General features: G+C 49.1%; 1 protein-coding gene across 1 annotated transcript in view; it reads left to right on the top strand.

Annotated features, from left to right (window-relative positions):
* Positions 1-1,852: 1,852 nt before the first annotated feature.
* LOC308231488 (D(1B) dopamine receptor-like) overlaps positions 1,853-19,648 on the top strand; it is a gene marked incomplete at both ends in the record, with an annotated part of 47,676 nt that continues 29,880 nt past the window's right edge. The window contains 4 exons of the mRNA XM_080636982.1: positions 1,853-1,888; positions 2,858-2,956; positions 4,292-4,586; positions 6,808-6,945. Of these exons, the coding sequence (XP_080493108.1) occupies positions 1,853-1,888; positions 2,858-2,956; positions 4,292-4,586; positions 6,808-6,945 (568 nt within the window). The remainder of the gene's footprint in view (positions 1,889-2,857; positions 2,957-4,291; positions 4,587-6,807; positions 6,946-19,648) is intronic.

Below are 19,648 nucleotides of genomic sequence, written 5' to 3'. Positions count from 1 at the left end.
CATGAAATACAGCGGGGATAAAGGGATGCTGCTTCTGCATGACTCCAGTGCTGAGTTCTACACTGGTGTCTAAGAGTGGGCAAAGAGAAACAGCTCAAGCACTTCAGCTCCTTCCCACCGTGCATGTGAATACAGGTCCATGACTGACTTCTCTGTGGAGGATCCTGCAGCTGAGATGTCGTCTTTCTGACTCGTGCACCATCAGCAGCCTTTACGACTGGTTTTGCATTGCAGTAGTGCCAGAGAATCTCGTTTCTGAACTGACAGCCAGGCTCACGCGTAGCGATAGAAATTGGACACTTGGATGAGAGTCAACTGACCAAACCCAGGCTTTCTAGAAGAGAAAGCAGTTTTCAGGCTGAGAAAATTGGGGTTGTTTAACCTGGGGAAGGCTCAGGGGAGACCTCAGAGCAGCTCCCAGTGTCTAAAGGGGCCGACAAGAGACCTGGAGAGGGGCTTTTTACAAGGGCCTGTAGGGACAGACCAAGGGGAATGGCTTTAACCTGCCAGAGGGGAGACTGAGATGAGCTCTTAGGCAGAAGCTCTTCCCTGTGAGGGTGCTGAGGCGCTGGCACAGGGTGCCCAGAGAAGCTGTGGCTGCCCCATCCCTGGCAGTGTTCAAGGCCAGGTTGGACACAGGGGCTTGGAGAAAGCTGCTCCAGTGGAAGGTGTCCCTGCCCGTGGCAGGGGGGGTTGGAGTTGGATGGACTTTAAAGACCCTTCCAACACAAACCATTCTATGACTTAATTCCCAAGTACATACCTACATTGTTCAGATGAATTGGGCTAAATGAGGCAGGATGCCAGGAAGAGTCAGCTCAGAGTGAGACATCTTTGGGAACATGCTAAAATTAGATCACAAGAGATTACTCTTGTATGAAGTGCATCCAAACCTTGTTAATAATTGACTTTTATTAAAGAGTAAATACTGCTTTGAGGATCTGGTCTGGTTCCTGTCCATCCATGGGACAGAAGACTACAGCTGAGCATCCCCTGCTGCGTTATGCTTCAGGTCATCAGAGGAAGAGACCTGCAGCATCTGAATGGGACAGTTCACGTGTACTCAGCCACCCTCCAAGACCAAGTGTGGATCCCTGCCTGCCTTACTTCTGCAGTGTTTCCCACCCTCCCATGCAGTGAGGTAAGGAGACTGCTTTCTTCTAGTCAACACACCCACAAAGTAGGTCCATTCCCCCCCAGTTCCCCATCTTTTACTCCCATCTTTATCTTTAGCAGGAGCTGGAGATGCTTCAAGAGCCTTAAAGGCTTTGTCCCACTCTTGCCCTGACTGCAGCTGAAGGAGTGGGTACCAGCTCCCCCACTATGACCATGGGGTGGCTTCTCCTCCAGAAGCTCTCACCCCACACTGTCACAGCCCCCAGACTCCCACCAAGGCCTCAAGGGTTCTGGTGTGTGGGTGTCTCACAAAGGGACAATGTTTTCCCTTGTCATTGGTATCACCATGGCAACGCGGGTGCTGGTGGATCCCATTGCACACGTACCCTATTGCAGGAGGGGACACCCATGTTCGCTCCCTGAGGCTGCTGTTTGTGGGTGCCATCATCTCTTCCCTGCTGGGTCCCACAGGGTTGATTCCCTGGGGTGTCTGGCTCTGTACGTGCTATGAGTTGGGCTGGATGGGTGTATTTTGCATTGATGAAGTTGGGTGAAGTCAGTCATACTCTACCTGCCAATTTGGGTTGCACAGGGGTCTTACAGCCCCAGATGAACCCCCTTCCTATTGCCAGTTCCCATCTCCAGGTCTCTAGATCCCTTGGGGTGGTGTGGAGCGGAGGATCTGGTTTGCTGGTTGTTAACTGAGTGACTTTCTGGTCCAGGTTCCTGGCTCCCCATGGCGGATTCAATGTGGAAACCGGAGCACTCAAAGGTGAGGTATCCATGGGGATCGCATCCTCACTGCTGTTTGAGTAATGGGCTTACAGGGTCTGCCAGGCTGGGAAGATAATAAGAGCTGGTGACAATGAGGTTCTGGGTCTTGGCTACAGGCAGCCACTGGTTTGGGAAGCCCAGAGGGAGAAAAGAGTGAAATGATAGAAAAAAGAGAATATAAAATATATTCTTTGCCATAATGGGTGACATTGTTGAATAGGCACAAGGAGCCCTACCTAAGGGCTGTTTGCTGGGGCAGTTATTGATTCCTTTTATCACAGGGACATAGGAGTACAGACCCGGTGGCCAAGCCACACCGTGTGGTGGATGTGTTCATGTAGTAGTGGAGATCATGGTAACACCTTCAATTACTGCATAAGAGGTCATGTCCCCCAGCCATTGCCACGCATTGACAAGTTAGCACATTTAATGCTTTAGCATCTCTTGGGTCAGCCTGAAGGCTCATCTCACCCTGTTTCTCAGCTCCAGCAGTGCCCTTGGTGGATGCTGAAGGAGAAGACACAGATATAGTGCTTTTTGCCTAAAATCCTCTCCCCATATCCAGAAGTTTGCACCGCAGTCATTTTTGGTGTTAGGGTAGATATCATTGGATTGGTATCCCTTGGCAGAGTTTTCCTCCATAGTTTTTCCAATCACTTTGGAGAATGAGTATTGACAATAGCCAGCACTTAGCTTTAAATAAATATGTGATAAGCACATGGGCAATACTGCTAAAACAGAAGACGGAAGCACATGCTGCTTTAACCTGAGTGACACTGGACCCCAGCAGCTGATCAAAGTATTTCAGCAGCTTTATATTAGTGCTCTTCCTGGGGGCCTCTGGGCAGTCAGAGGAGGCTTGAGAGAGACAGGAGGAAGGTGTTCATTGCAAGGGACTGCGTGGGACAAAAAGAGCCCCAGAAGTCATTGCCAAATGAGCATAGGGCCATCCTGGCCACCTTCTTAGGGCTTAACTGAGCAAGGCATTGCCCCTGCTGGACTGGCCCTCGGTGGCTCAGGGGACGCAGGAAGCTTATCCTCTCCTGAGCAGCAAGAGAGCATTTGGGTATGTACTACCGCTTTGGAACTCTTTCCTCAAGTTCTATCTGCTCCTTGCATTTGCCTCTTCTCCTTTCAGCCATCTGTGTCACTGGGCATGTACAAGAGTTTGTACAGGAAGGACTATCAGTGGTGTGGGGAGTACAAGCTACCCATACGGATGCCATGGACTTTTCCTTACTTGGCTCTTTAGTATCCACTAAAACATCCATGGATCATGGACACAGGACAGTTGGGGACCCAAGGGGGCAGCAGGCATAGATCTGCTTTGGTCCCCACCGCTGTGACCCACCAGCAGGGCTCATCACACCCAAATGCCCTTGGCTTGTGTCCCCATCCCTTCTGTGGGAAATCCCCCTCGTGCCCTCCAGTAAAGCTGTTTGGGGAGGGTGATGCTAATTACACTCATTAAGTTAGGGCATTAACGACTGCTTGCTGAACCCGTGCCTAAGCCTTGGACTCCTCTTGCTTCCCGTGGGGCTGATGGAGTGCATCAGGATTAGACCCATCCCGGTACTGCCTTGAGGAGAGGGATTGCATGTGGGATGGAGATGGCTCCTTGCCCTGCCACGGGCCTAAGAAGACTTCTGCAGGGGAGCTGTGGGCTGTTGTGTTTGAATCCCCTTGCAGTGTGAGCAACCCCCTGAGCTATTTAATCTGATTTGCCTCGCTCTGCCTGCCCTGGTCTAATTGCTTGTGGCAGCCCAAAGAGGACCACTGTGATGTGCACCGAGCCACTGCGGGGAAGTGGCAGGGGGCATGTTGGGTTGATGGAGTGCTTTGGGCTCAGGAGATGGGGGGAAAATAGAAGGTTCAGGCTGGGGAGGAAAAGGGGGGGGGACAGCAACAGAGAATTCATTGTGTGAAGGTGCCCGCTGGGGCAGACCCTGTGAGGATGCTCCTTGCAGGCCCCAGCAGCCTGGCAGAGCTCACAGCAGGAAAGTCTCTTTCAGAGCCCCTAGAAAGGAGCAGCTGGCTCATGATAGAGCTGGAGTGTTCAGCTGATGGGGCTGGAGCCAGCAGACAGCCCCAGAGCAGCCATGCCAGCAGCCCCATGAGCCCTTACCTGACATAAACCCTTGGAGCCACCAAACCCACCATCAAAGCTCCCTCCTTCTTTCCTTCTGTCCTCCTGAGTCCCAAGCCATAAGATGGGCACAAAGAGGACGCTGTGATGGTCGCTGCATTCTTAATAACAGTTAAGGAGCTGCTTTGTGGCTGTTGTATCCCCAGCACAGCTGACCTGACCAAAGCCCAGGGCAGGTAGCATTGCTTAATGATGCTTTAGCAAATGTCCTTCCTCCTCACTGCCTCTTCATTCACACGGGTCTTTGTTCTGCAGAAGCTGCAGGTTGTAGATGCCCAGCTAAAAGCCAAGGAGTTTGCTGTACCCCAGGAGAGGCCAGTGATACCCTACAGCGACAGCATTGTCAGGCAGAGGAGGGAAGTCATCCCAGCACTGAGCATGGAAGCCATCAGTCACGCTGATGGTGCTGGAGGGAGGATGCCAGACAGCAGCAGGGCCTTTCAACAGGGAAAGCACTTTGCTTCCCTCCTTCCTGCTGCAGAAAGCTACCTACCAAAGCACTACACTGCCTCCCAACTGGCAGAGAAGGCAGAGAGGCTGCAGGCTCTCGGTGAGCTGGAGAATGAGCTGTCTTGCTGCCAGCATCTTCCAGTGGCTGCTCAGGCTGCTGGGACAACAGGTAAACCCCATACCAGCCGCTCACCAACATGAATGGACATATCCAGTTACCCCCGGGGATGTCTCCTGGGTCTTTGCTAGCTGAGCCCCCCCTGCTCATGGTCCATGCTGGAGGGACACACACGATGGCAGCATCCTGATGGAGTGTTGGTGCTGGGTTAACGCTGATGAGGATTAGCAGCATGGGCACAGCACCCTGCCACCATGAACATGCAGCTCCCAGCCCAGCTCTAAGTGCAGGTGTAGTGAGTGGAGTCTTAGAAACATCTACAGAGCCGTGCTTAGTGCATGAAGAGCCCTATTAGCAACGCATTGGCATGGCAAAGTCTCCTAGAGTCTTATTTTCACTGCTCCTTTGGGATAGAGGGAGATGTGGTTAACCCCATGTTGCAGGTCATGAACAGAAGTGCAGGGAGGCAAAAGGCCTCCATGGCCGAGCATGAGGGACTTGGGTGGTTCAGAGCAGCAGCAGCTCAGCAGGTGCCCTTCTGCTAGGGATACCTGATAGGCAGCAAAGGCAGCAAAGGGGCTGGCAGCCAGCCCTCACCCATGCCATTTAACAGCTTGCTTACATGGATTAAAATGCTGCTGGAAGTCAGGAAAACAAAAGTAGTTGTCACCAAACGTCATCCAGCCATGCTCAACCTTCCCAAAGGAGCGGAGGAGTTCCTGTAAGCTCCTGTGGGAGATGGAAGGGGATAGTATTGCTCCAGGATCAAAGATGAGGACACAAGCAGGGATGTCCTCTCTGTTTCCTGAGCTCAGCTCTTCCAGCATTGGATGTCTGTGTCTGGATCCTTTCATGATCAGAGGGGAGAAAAGACACAAGCATCTGTAGCCTAAGTGCTACCTTGAAGATGAGGTGAAGTAAGCCCTCTCTCCACTCACTAGAAGGAGAGTCTGGACAAGCAGCTCAGATGGACATGTCTCCATTTGGACAGTCCATTTAGACTCCTCTTAACACCTGAGGGCTTCAAGCATCTCCTTGCCAAGCCTCTCTGAAGCTGTCTTGTTCTAATGAGAAAACTACAGTGGGCTTTCCCCTTCCTGCTCTGTCCTTGTGTAGTCCAGCAGTATCTCCCTCAAAGTCTTTCCCTTTCATGCATGAACCTCCTGCCAAGGGTCTCAGCTGCTTTTAGCACTCCAGGGCAACACAAAGACAGCATGTCTTCTTCCGCTTGCTTGCTATCACCATGAATCATAGAATCACAGAATGGTTTGGGTTGGAAAGGACCTTAAGATCATCCAGTTCCAACCCCCCTGCCATGGGCAGGAACACCTCACACTAAACCATGGCACCCAAGGCTTTGTCCAACCTGGCCTTGAACACTGCCAGGGATGGAGCATTCACAACCTCCCTGGGCAACCCATTCCAGTGCCTCACCACCCTCACAGTAAAGAATTTCTTCCTTATATCCAATCTAAACTTCCCCTGTTTCAGTTTGAACCCGTTACCCCTTGTGCTGTCACTACAGTTCCTAATGAAGAGTCCCTCCCCAGCATCCTTGTAGGACCCCTTCAGATACTGGAAGGCTGCTCTGAGGTCTCCACGCAGCCTTCTCTTCTCCAGGCTGAACAGCCCCAACTTTCTCAGCCTGTCTCCATACAGGAGGTGCTCCAGTCCCCTGATCATCCTCGTGGCCTCCTCTGGACTTGTTCCAACAGTTCCATGTCCTTTTTATGTTGAGGACACCAGAACTGCACACAATGCTCCAAGTGAGGTCTCACGAGAGCAGAGTAGAGGGGCAGGATCACCTCCTTCGACCTGCTGGTCACGCTCCTCTTGATGCAGCCCAGGATACGGTTGCTTTCTGGGCTGCGAGCGCACACTGAAGCCGGCTCATGTTCATTTTTTCATCGACCAACACCCCCAAGTCCTTCTCTGCAGGGCTGCTCTGAATCTCTTCTCTGCCCAACCTGTAGCTGTGCCTGGAAATCCTCTGCCAGTAGGAAATCCTTTTCCCACTGGCTTCTTGAGCCAAATCAATGCACAACTGATATATCTCAGCAAAGCCCTGCTGAAGGGAATGAGTCTGCCCTGATTTATGCCAGCTGAGGCTCCAACTTGCCATTGTTGTTCACTTGCTCCCACCCAAGGGTATGTTTTGGGTAACTGATGGTGCTTCATGACTAATGCACCCTCTTGTTCTCAGGGATGCTGCTGCCCAGGCAGAAGCTGGTCCCGGCCTGGGCCACCTACCAGCATTTCATCTGGGAGACCAGCCGGGAAAGCCAGAAAAATGGTCTGCAAATCAAGCTCAGGAATGTGGGCTCCTCTGTTCTGGCTGGAGGTCAGTGGATGGAGGTTGTGGCACCTACCCCATGAGGGTCACTTGTGGCCTTCAGCCTGGCTTTGGGGGTCTTAATTTAACACAGGAAGAGACTAAGGAGGAAAGGAAGGTGAATGACACAGGAGGGGTCCACAGAGTCCCTGTAGCTATCTGCCTATCAGTAGGGAGATGAAGGGCAGAGACAAGGTTGGCTCATTGTGAATAACATTTCTTTCATCCCAGTTTCCATACGAGCCACCCCATGCAGCACAGCCCTGCTCAATGTGGGAGTAAATCATAGAATCATAGAATGGTTTGGGTTGGAAGGGACCTACAAAGGTCATCTAGTCCATCCCCCTGCAATGAGCAGCATGGGAGCTGCTGCTGCGACCACTCGGGTCGCATGAACAGCCTGATGTGGTCATACACATGTGAAATAAATACCTGAAATCTCAGCTTCAGTGAAAACAAAAAAGATACTTCACTAATGACTCATTATGGGAATGTGTCATTTTTAAATGCACAGAAAATCTGAAGCATCTACAATTGGTTGTTCCTCTTTATGTGTCCCCCCTGCTTTGTTGTGAGAGGTGGCAGCATGTTTGTCCATACATTTCTCTGCTCAGTCAGAAGGACATGCACATGTATATAGATGGGGCATCTCTGGAGAGCAGGGTAGAAGACAGCATCCTTTCAAACCAACTACTATGGGGATCTGGGGGAAGATAGCACAACAGATGTTATGGTCCTCACATGGGGGTTAAGTGGATCTTGTATCTCTTCCAGAGAGAGACGTGTTGCTCTGACATGATGAAAGAGAAAATCTAGACAATAGGGAAAAATATGCACTGGCTGACAAGTCGATGTCCGGAAGGGAAGAGCACAGGGCATCATTGACAGATCTGCCTTGTGTGACTTCCATCATACATAAAAGGCTTCAGAAAAGAAGGGCTGAATCAGAGAATGGTTTGAGTTGGAAGGGACCTTAAAGCTCATCCAGTTCCAACCACCCTGCAATGAGCAGGGACCCCTTCCACTGGAGCAGCTTGCTCCAAGCCCCTGTGTCCAACCTGGCCTTGAACACTGCCAGGGATGGGGCAGCCACAGCTTCTCTGGGCACCCTGTGCCAGCGCCTCAGCACCCTCACAGGGAAGAGCTTCTGCCTAAGAGCTCATCTCAGTCTCCCCTCTGGCAGGTTAAAGCCATTCCCTTGGCCTGTCCCTACAGGCCCTTGTTAAAAGCCCCTCTCCAGGTTTCTTGTAGCCTCTTTTTAGGTACCGGAAGGATGCTTTTAGATGCCCCTGGAGCCTTCTCTTCTCCAGGCTGGACAAGCCCAGGTCTCATCTGAAATCTCATCTAAAAGACCTTATCCACGCCGCGGAAGCGCTTCTTGCACCTTTACCTTGGCCAACCCTTTGATGATGGCAGCTCCCACATTGAGCTCTGAAAGCATAAGCAGCAATAGAGCTTGGAAGAAGGGGGAACACTGGGGCTCTGTGATGCAGGAGTTAGAGATCCAGCAAAGTCAATTACTTGGACTCTCTTTCACCAGACTGGTCTGACCATGACTGGAGAACTACCTACAACATAGATTTCAAGCGCAGGCCAGGAGCCTATGGTGGACACTGTAAAGGAAATATGAATCTTTCTCACATTTTCCCCAAAGATGCGCTCCACAAGTAAGTGAGAGGTGGGTGAGGAGGGGAAGGGAGCTTGGAGGGAGTAGAGACAGGGTAAGAGCAGGTCAATGGGTGTTTGGAGCTGGTTAGGGTTGGAAGGTGTTTCTGAAGCATGTTTCTCTGTGTCCATGTTATGCAATGAGCTCGAATGGTTTCCCTCGGGGCCAAATCCTTTCTCCAAGCCTGCTCAGCCTTTTCTTGAGCAGTTTTGTTGGTGGGGTTGATAGGAGTGAGGAGAGCTCTCCTGAACAGCCCCATCCCCATGGGAAGAAGATGCTGAGGTCCCTGTGGGGCTGGGAGCGGGAGGCACGTCTCAACATTTCCACACCAGGGCTTCCCCTGGGAAAGGGCTCTCCCGGATCAGACAGGGCAGGAGCTGTTTGCGATGTGACTCACCCGCACACTACGAACAAACAGGCATCAACTGCTCCTGAGCTCCCGTTTCTCAGTGGAAGGGCAATTCCTCCCTGCTGCCTCATCGCCCTCATGCACAGTTTTCAGCTCCGCACTAAAGTCTCGATTTAATCTATGATCCTGGAGTTATGCGTGGGTTGGAGCCCAGCCTGGGTAATGGCTGATCTAGGTGGGAGATTGGTCCCAATGAGAGCCATGTGTGTCTCAGCATCTGCATCATGGAGACAAGCTGGTCTTCCTCTCCCCCCTGTGCTTTTCTTTGCTCTATATTGTCTGGGTGACAACCCCTGCGGAAGGGAAGGCAGGTCCCCTGTTCTGGTGAATGGAGCGGATGGAGGCCTTCTTCTTATCCCCTTCTCCATGTTCTCTGCAGGAACCACTGGATATCCGAGTACAATGATGCCTACAGCATTTTCTTGCGGAGGCTGAGATGGTCATCTGAGATCTCTGCTACGGGGCTGTGCTCTGGGAAAAGGTTTGAGATGGACACAGCCCAGTGACTGGTGCTGCAGGTGACCATGGTAAACACCGGGATTACCCATTTTTGGACTGGGAATAATGGATTTCAGGGATTGAGGCAGTGGGAAGAAGTATAAACACTTTGAGACCTGGCAGTGTTCAAGGCCAGGTTGGAGAGAGCCTTGGTAATGTGGTCTAGTGTGAGGTGCCCCTGCCCATGACAAGGGGTTGGAACTGGATGATTTTAAGGTCCTTTCCAACCCAAAGCATTCTGTGATTCTATGATTTTCGGGCTCCTAGAAAGTGATTTTCCAACCAGATCTGATCAGGAGAATACTTTTTACCATGAGAGTGGTCAAACACTGACTGGAGACCAGAGAGGTGATGGAATCACGGGGGGATGGTCACAAGGTGATAAGTTCTGAGCAACCTTATCTAAGATGGCCTTGCTGGGCTAGGACACCTTCATTATCCCATGATTTTCAATGTATTTTGTGTTAGCTACGCTATCCCATGATTTTCTCATTTATTTTAAGATGCGTTACCTATGCTGTTCTGTGATTACAGCTCCTCGTGCCCCCAAGCTGTCCGCGTGATATTGTCCATCAGAGATCCTGAAAGCCTGAAAACCTCCTCTCTTTCTTGCAAACCCACCACCGTGTCTATCAAATGTGAAAGGTTTGTCAGAGACCTTTTGAAGCACATATTATTAAAATCTCCTCAGAACCCCAGCTTTTCTCATTGTCAGAAAAGGCTTTTTTGGGGGGAGGAAGGGGTTACAGCGCAGGCGATGGAGCTCAAATCACTCAGGCAGCTTCAATTTATGTGCTTTGAAGAAACTTCCCAATAAACTAAGCAAAGCAAGAAGTAATGTGTGTAAAACAGCATTGCCTGTGTTAATTTACTCCCTAAAGCCTTGTGTATTCACAGGGAGGGGAATACCTGTGTTATCCAGGGTGGCTGAGCACCAGCCTTGCAGAGTTCCTTCCTCTCCTTTGCATCTAACACCATTTCGCAGGGTTTGGTCATCAATACCGGCAAATGCTGGGTAAGCTGGAATTGAGCTCGATCTTTGGGAGATTTCTAGGATTTCTGGAAGAAGCAAGGCTGCTCCCAGCCTGAAGATGGCAATGCAGAGCTGAGATCCGAGACCTGATGTCCCATCGCAGCCCTTCTGCTGCGCCTTTCTGTGATCTGACTCGGGGTCTGCTGAATCGATGCTAAAATTAGCCTGGAGTAGAGGGTTTAGACGGCCCTCTCCCTAGCACCTAGTAGGTATTGCTTTTAATGCCTTTAAACATCCTTGACAGTATTCAGAGACGTTATTGCAGTATCCAGGGGTAAGCAAGATATTATTAACAGCTACAGAAAAAATATCAAAGATAATAATAATAACAAGTAATAACTTATTTTACAGTAATATATTAGATATAAGAATATATCTTAATTAGATGTATTAGATTACTCAGACCTGAGGGATGACAAGGCTATGTATACACATTAGCACACTGGTCCCTGAGGAGTATATCATCAAAGCGAATCACCTCTCCTGCTTTCTTATACTCATGGAACACCCCATAGGGATGAGTGTTTCAACCCTTCACCACTTACCCACACCGAATGTCACCATTAAGTTGCTGCAGGATCTTAGGAAAGTCACATTAACGGCTGTGTTTCCCTGCAGGAAGAGAAGCATTGGGGATTTAGCAAAATGATGCCTGGCAAGTCCATGCTCCAAGAAGGTGATACAGGGAGGTACAAGGATCTGGTGTTTCTGTGGAGCTGCTCCCTCTTCCCATCCTGGCATGGGACATTTCTGACGGCAGCCCATGCAGCCTTTGGGTGGCACAGGGTATTTGCTCTATAGCTAAGTATAGTGGCCTAATGGCTGCAGAATTTGGAGGGCAGAAACAATGAAACTGCCTTTAGCTTAATAACAGGGAGAAAAACTTGCTTACATCAGAGGCTTCTGAGTAGACAAAGAGTTTGACTTCTTTGGGGAATGAGACCATGAGAATAGAGGTGTTCTTAATGGGACATTTTGTACCACTTAAAGTTAATCCCGTGGTCTCACTGATAGTTTTCTCTTACGAAAAAACATCATTATCCTGCATCCCTGTGCTGGAGACAGGCTCCTCAAGCTGAATTTGACATTGCTTAGCTACAACGGTTTGTTACACACTGACAGGGGCTGTGTCTAGATGAATGCTCAGGGCACGTATACAAGGTAATTTCAAGCCACCTTCACTAGGATAAAGCACGTTGCTAAATGCTAATCAAAATGGGCAGCCACAGTGGAAACAAATGACTGAATCAGAATGCATGGTTGTGATACACCCCGTCAGGCACACTAATGAGGATATTCAATCAGGCAGATGGATGCTGGATTTGCTAGCGTGGTCCTTAACGGTGTGCCAGGGAGAAAGGGAAGCTGCTGCTATTGAAGGTAAATGTTCTTCCTGGATATTCTGCTTATTTAGGCACTTCCCAGCTTCGGAGACCAGGTTTAGAGATGGGGCTTTGGAAACCTGCACTCGCACCTTTCAGCCCCTGCTCCCAGGATCTAGCCTGTTGCATCCCCATCTCCTGCCATTTATCTTCCCACAATTATATTTATTATCTTCCAGACCTTTGCTTCTCCAGCCTTCATTGCCTCTTCCCAGTATTTATATTAATCAGATATTATATTATAATAATAATATATCAATCAGATATTCCCAATCCTGACTTGGCAGTGATTGCTGTTAGTGCTTTTTTCCCCCTGCATCTCCCTGCTTTAGAAACGATGATGGTCCGAAGGCAGTTCAAGCACACAAAAGGGTGGAGAGTGGTCAGCAAAGTGTGCCTTTAGCAAGCTCTCACACCACCTAAGGGAGTCACAGCTCTGTTGTAACATGGAACATGGAGACCGCATGCAAGGACATGGAACTGTTGGAACAAGTCCAGAGGAGACCATGAGGATGATGAGGGGACTGGAGCACCTCCTGTATGGAGACAGGCTGAGAAAGTTGGGGCTGTTCAGCCTGGAGAAGAGAAGGCTGCGTGGAGACCTCAGAGCAGCCTTCCAGTATCTGAAGGGGGCCTACAAGGATGCTGGGGATGGACTCTTCACCAGGGACTGTAGTGACAGGACAAGGGGTAAAGGGTTCAAACTGAAACAGGGGAAGTTTAGATTGGATCTAAGGAGGAAATTCTTTACTGAGAGGGTGGTGAGGCACTGGAATGGGTTGCCCAGGGAGGTTGTGAATGCTCCATCTCTGGCCGTGTTCAAGGCCAGGTTGGATGAGGCCTTGGGTGGCATGGTTTAGTGTGAGGTGTCCCTGCCCATGGCAGGGGGGTTGGAACTGGATGATCTTCAGGTCCTTTGCAACCCTAACTATTCTATGATTCTATTTCCAGATGACAGAAGGGAGCAGCCACAGTCAACCTCCCTGTTTCCCTGGTGTCTCCAGTGATGCTCCTGGTTTTTGAGGGATGAAGCCTCTTCGTGTGAGTGACACATGCTTAATACAGAAGAGCACTGGGACCAAAAATAGGTGAGAAACTGTAGCTAATACTAGCATTACCTTCACACCATCCATTGCCAGACCTGGGCTCACAGCACCAGATACACCAGTCATGAGCTCACCAGGATTCCAAAAGCAATATGGATGAACATCAGGTTTTACACTAGCGACAGAGTCCAAGGAGGGGGGAATCCAAACAAAAGCGAGCACAGGGAAACAAGCTGGGCGTGAATCAGGCTGTGGATGGTGGAGATTAGGAGGTGTTTTCCAGGACCATGTTACCTTCTTATTGCTATGGTTGACCATAGGCATATTTCTTCAAAGCATTTGGTGCTGCCTGTGTGCAGAACAGAGGAATGCTCTTGTATGGAACCTGCTCCAATCCACCAGTTCTCTGGTGGGAAACTCACTGGACTGGAGCCATAAGCAGGACAATCCAGTTCAAATCCAGGTGACAGCATCCACAGAGCAATCAGAAACCTGTTTCCTCATAGGACACTCACTTCGTCCCATCACAAGATGCACAACCCATGAATGCAAACGTTGCAGGTTTTCTCCCCAGCACACAACTTCAGGGAAAACAGGGGTTGAGAAGACTGAAGTGCCATCTCCTGGGTGGAAGGGGGAATTCTCACTCTGGAGGTGCAATGTGTGGTCCAAACACTCTCAACCGTGCAGGCTCGACCGTTTAGCCATTGTGTGTGTGTGGCATCAGGATACCTCCCTCTGCCTCATTTTCTTTAGGGTACAAAATGGAGAGGTCTGTTCAGAAAAAACGGTGTTCTGAATTCATCCCTCATCATCACCATGAATTTTCAAGTAGTGTTTTTCATCTTTCATTTGTCTTTTATATTCTCCAGCATAAAAGAACAGGCTGAATGCTAAGCTTATTTCGTGCATCCTTTACTGGAGATTTCATTCAAAGTCATCAGAGGTTAACCCAATTATCTCTATTTCTTTACTTCCAGGCTTTCTAGATCTCTCTGCAAATTATCTCTTTGGACATTAAAGACATAAAACCTTCTTATTGCATAGCTTAATGAATTACATAGTGCTGAAAGACAAGATTAAAATGCATCTGTGACCGTGCTGGTCCCCACTACAGAACACCTGCTTCACCACAGAGTGACTGAACCCTTGAATGTGTTTGATGCTGTCTGCAGCTTGCATGGGAATAGGCAAAAATCCCACAGCAACAGCTTCCTTGGAGGAGCATGGTTAGGAAGAACCAGTGATTTGTGACAGAACAGGAGCAGATTTTCAGAGGTGTTTGTGCAAATGTCATGGAAAGCTGAATTTAGCCCAGCAGAGTCAAAACATCAATGCTTGGGATCTCGTTGGCATAATGGGGCATTCTGCACCTGCAGTAACACGGCTTGGCCACCTACACCATGTAAAAGGTGGTGCCATCCAGCCAGGCCTATTCTCCTAGGGAGGAGTCAATCTTACATTGAAACAAGCCTATACGAAACATTCCCTCCTTCTTTTTAACATTGTCAAATTAAAATGTCCTATAATACTTGCAAGTTCAGTTCTCATCCTTCCATGGTCAGCTGGGGACACAGCTGAATGCGTTAGCAGCAAAATGAGATACCAAAGCAATAGGAAAAAGGAATAGATTTTATTTCTCTATAGGCTGCATATCTGCGGAAAGTATTCCAACCCTAACTGTTCTATGATTTCCAACCTTTGCTTTTCCAGCCCTCAGTGCCCCTTCCCAGAACAGGTTGCCCAGAGAAGTGGTGAATGCTCCATCCCTGGCAGTGTTCAAGGCCAGGCTGGCCAAAGCCTTTGATGACACGGTTTAGTGTGAGGTGTCCCTGTCCATGGCAGAGGGTTGGAACTCGATGATCTTAAGGTGCATTCTAACCCAAACCAGTCTGTGATTCTATGATACATGCCTCCTGGGTTGCTAATAATGAGCCAATTCATTAAATAGGTCACAAGGGCAAACAGTCACACCAGAAATTTCCTGCTCTGATCAACACATGGGAATCTTCACGCCTGGCTATGCCACCTCCTCATGCTTTCATCTTCACACTATGAGATTTCACTATATTTACCCAAGGAATGTGCATGTAAAATGCCATAAATAAACACAAAAATGGAAGCTAGCACTTATTTTCTTTCAATCTCACTGTCTTGAGTGCCGTGTAGAAGAGCAGATACAGGCTGAGATTTGCTACCGTGTATAACTACCTGCACCCTTTTCAACTCAGCTGTGATACATCCCAGTGGAAAACTGATTTATGTGGAAGGCCAGATCACCTGCCTTGTGCCTCTCAAAATCAGATTGCATTTCTCACTACGGCATGATCACCCTTGTGCCCTCCTGCAGGGACAGGGGGGTTTACACACATTGAAAGCTGCTTTCAAAGGCTGTTGAATTCCCTGGAAAGATTTCTACTTACTTCAAGAGTCTCAGGCTTTATAGCACTTGAATAAACTCTGCCAGTTTGGAGCTGGTCCATCACAAAGGCCCCGAACCTACAAACATCCCAGGTGGAGAAGTACAGCCTTGGGAGCTGGGGAAATTGCTTCAAGCCTAGCAAAGAAGTAAGGAATAGCATGAAATGCTTGAGCAGCAGCTGATGTGCTTGGGGAATAAGATGCCCTCTGATTCTGTGCAGCATTTAGAGACTGCATAGGCACTCAGACATCTTATACACGGGTGAGACCTTGAGCATGGAGGAGGATGAGGGGCTCATTACAAGTGATGAAAATACTTGTGGGGACACTGGGGCAGTGACAATGCTGCCTGCCCTGGGGATCCTGATGTTTGAAGGAGATTTTGATGTGCAGGAGGATGATGGAGGACTGGGTATGGTGGTACATGTGCCTGAGCCAGATGCTGGTGATGGCACTCTTAGTTACATCAGTGCATTTGTGCATCTACATTGCTGCCTTGATACCCAGCTGGTGCACATAGGTATCCAGCAGTAGTGTTTCTTCCATCAGTTTCCTATTTGTCTCATATAAAATAAATGGGATTTATTCCAAAAGGAGCTGTGCAGCCAGCCTGGGAAATGCCAGCTCTGATCCCTTGGCTTTACATACAATTCTTTCTGAACCCAATGCTATGTTTGCGGGGAAAACATCAAAGCAGGATTTCTGCAATCCCTGGAAGTGACCTCAGTCCAGTTCTCTCTGGAGGTCACCCTGGAAGAGGTGGGACATGAGAGAGGAGGAGACTATAGGAAGCAGCCCAGAAAGCCAACCGTATCCTGGGCTGTATCAAGAGGAGCGTGACCAGCAGGTCGAAGGAGGTGATCCTGCCCCTCTACTCTGCTCTCATGAGACCTCACTTGGAGCATTGTGTGCAGTTCTGGTGTCCTCAACATAAAAAGGACATGGAACTGTTGGAACAAGTCCAGAGGAGGCCACAAGGATGATCAGGGACTGGAGCACCTCCTGTATGAAGAGAGGCTGAGAAAGTTGGGGCTGTTCAGCCTGGAGAAGAGAAGGCTGCGTGGAGACCTCAGAGCAGCTTCCAGTATCTGAAGGGGGCTACAAGGATGCTGGGGATGGACTCTTCATCAGGGACTGCAGTGACAGGACAAGGGGTAACGGGTTCAAACTGAAACAGGGGAAGTTTAGATTGGATCTAAGGAAGAAATTCTTTACTGTGAGGGTGGTGAGGCACTGGAATGGGTTGCCCAGGGAGGTTGTGAGTGCTCCATCCTTGGCGGTGTTCAAGGCCAGGTTGGATGAGGCCTTGGGTGACATGGTTTAGTGTGGGGTGTCCCTGCCCATGGCAGCGGGGTTGGAACTGGATGATCTTCAGGTCCTTTCCAACCCTAACTATTGTATGATTCTATGAAGACCGTATGGAGTTCCTCTGTTGACTAAGAAAAGGCTGGAGGGCTTAGGAGAAGATGGTGGTGATGTAGATCTGTGGGATGGAGAAGGATTTGGAGATTCTCATGCAGCTGGGAATGGCTGCAGGGCATGGGGACCAACCCATCCTGGCTGGGAGTGGGAGTGCTAGGATGGAGCATTTTGTGGTTTGGGCAGTAAATTGCTATAGGTTAAAAGAACTTTGGGATTAGCCTTTGAACTGGAATCAGGCCTTCTCCTTTCACTGGCACATTTCTACTTTTTAAGGAAAAGGACAGCAAAGCAGAAAAACTCAAGACAATATTCCATATTTTAGGAAGTTATAGCTATCTTTTTCCATTCCTTTTTGACCTAACCCGATCATCCACCTTTCCAGGGCAGAGTCAGCTGTCCCCACAGTCAGCATCATCCTGACCATGCTAGCAAGCGATGTTTGGTGAAACCCATCTGGATTTTTACACAGCTTTGTGACCAAAACACTTTTTCATCCTGCATTGAAGGGGACCCCAAATTTCACCTCTGGGAAGAAGGAGAAAGTGTCTGAGTGTGAGCCCCAGACTTGCAGCCTTTCAGCTTCTGGGGAAGGAAGGACAAGGTGGATTTGGGATGCTCCTGGGGATGGGGCTTGCATGACAGGAGAAAATCTCAGAGGCTGCAGATGAAACTCTCCCGCTGAGTCACCTCAGCTCTGCAATGCAGGTGCTTTCCCATCCCCATCGCTGTATTCCTGGCTGTTTTGACCACACTTCCAGGGATGACCAATATCTGAGTCATCCCTCGTAAAGCTGCTCCTGGATTCACGTTTTCCACGGTTACTGCACATAATAAATAGATCTTTTCCTATTTAAGCACTGTTGGTTTTTTTCCCTTGGTGTCAGCAGGAACCCACTCCTCTGTCCTTTGATCACGCAAAACCTTGACCAATATGACTAAATAATAGACTTATCTGGGGGATGGCATTGAAAGCTGTTTCCCACACACACACATTTAAACAAACCATGGATAATGGGTTTGAAAAGAAAGATGAAGGCACATCTATACTGCTAAATGAATGGAGCTGGGAAATTAGCTGAAGCACGGGACCACTGTGATCCACATAGCTGAATTGGTGGGTTACTCCATGGCTCTCCAATACAAACCTTCTACAGCGGATTAGCCTTATTTAGTGTGGATAAAAACCAGTTCTTGCTGCTCAGCCTTGTGGCCAGGGTTTGGTCTTGACCACTTTTTATTTAGCACTGTATGTATATACATTTCTCTGTATGTGTATGTATATATACATGCGTGTGTCTCGGGCTAATTTAAAGCACTATATTGTATTTGCAGGAAAAATAGCATGTGGATCCCTGCTTCGGATATTTGGCATCCAAAGTGTCCAAATTACAGCTCCTCTTAGTCAGCCCCTTGTGCATCACACCATACCTCCTGCACCCGGTTGCCATCTGCCATTTATCTATCACAAAATGTTCATTAATAGAAGGCTTTTATCTTCTTGCTAAGCACCTGGCAAGCTCCAGTAATTATCAGCTTTGGGAGTTTGGTTCAAGCTTTAATGCCATACTTGGGTATTTTCTGGCTGCACACCTTCCTCCATTCAGTACTACTTACTGTGGGCCAAACTTAGATGCTCTATAGACATTTCTTAAGAGATATGCAACAGTGATTAACATTCACCTCTTCCAGCCTGTGCCAGGTCTCTTTTCTGGTAGCACAGACTGCACAGAGCTGGAAATGGATGGTTGCGTATCTGATGCAGCATGGGAAGGAAGTGAATTTAACTGCCAGAAGCATGGTGGTGGTCCCTGCATGCCCTTCCCCTCCACATTAGCACTAATTGCAGTGACAGCGCAACACGCAGTGACAACTGAAATCCCTTTTCTTGTGAAGAAAGCTCAGCAATATGAACCAGCTGAATAGAAATCTCCCCTGGGAACTCATGAAAGCTGCTTTTTCCCCCTGCTCTGTAGCCAGAAACACAGCACCCATATGCTGCTGAAGCCCGTTAGGGGTCAGCGGGCATTGTGCAGTAGGCACTTGCTTCAGTCAGTCTATTCATTGTGCTAAGGGCAAGACGGACCCTCAGCTTCTCATGTTGTGGGGTTGTAGTTTGTTGCATGAGGATGCCATGTGGCAATGGATAACAAGAGAATTGGTTTGGTCTGACAGCTCAGACATTATCCTCAGCCTTTTTCTCACCTTCAGCCTTTGACTCTTGTTTTTACTGCAGAAGAAGTCCCAAGTGTGGACCGCTGATGACCACCAACACAGATGTGTTTCACTGCTGTGGGGTTTGACCATCCTGTAGCAGTGACACAATTTGGCAAGACAACACCAGATCACCCTTTGGAGCTACATGGGGCACAGCTTGGAATCCAGGATGTCCATAGATCTCACTGCGGCCTTTGGTTTATACCAGGAGTGTCTTCCTTGTGAGGGTGCTGAGGCGCTGGCACAGGGTGCCCAGAGAAGCTGTGGCTGCCCCATCCCTGGCAGTGCTCAAGGCCAGGTTGGACCCAGGGGCTTGGAGCAAGCTGCTCTAGTGGAAGGGGTCCCTGCCCGTGGCAGGGGGGTTGGAGCTGGATGAGCTGTGAGGTCCCTTCCAACCCAAACCATTCCATGATATTCAGGACATGCAAGACCCTTTAAGTAGGTTTAAATCCCTGATGCATCCCTATTCAGACTCATGGCTTGTTTTGCTCTAGGTATTCCCAAGCTGCAGTGAGCATCTTGCCTGTTGCTTGTAAGGCTGACAATAGGATGTGCTATACAGGGCTCTGTCACGTACACCCCAGGAAGACTGTACTTGCTGTAAAGGAGCAGGTACTCCTC

Source organism: Psittacula echo (assembly GCF_963264785.1).
Source record: "Psittacula echo genome assembly, chromosome: 1".
Lineage (NCBI taxonomy): Eukaryota > Metazoa > Chordata > Aves > Psittaciformes > Psittacidae > Psittacula > Psittacula echo.
This window is presented reverse-complemented; position numbering and strand designations above follow the sequence as displayed.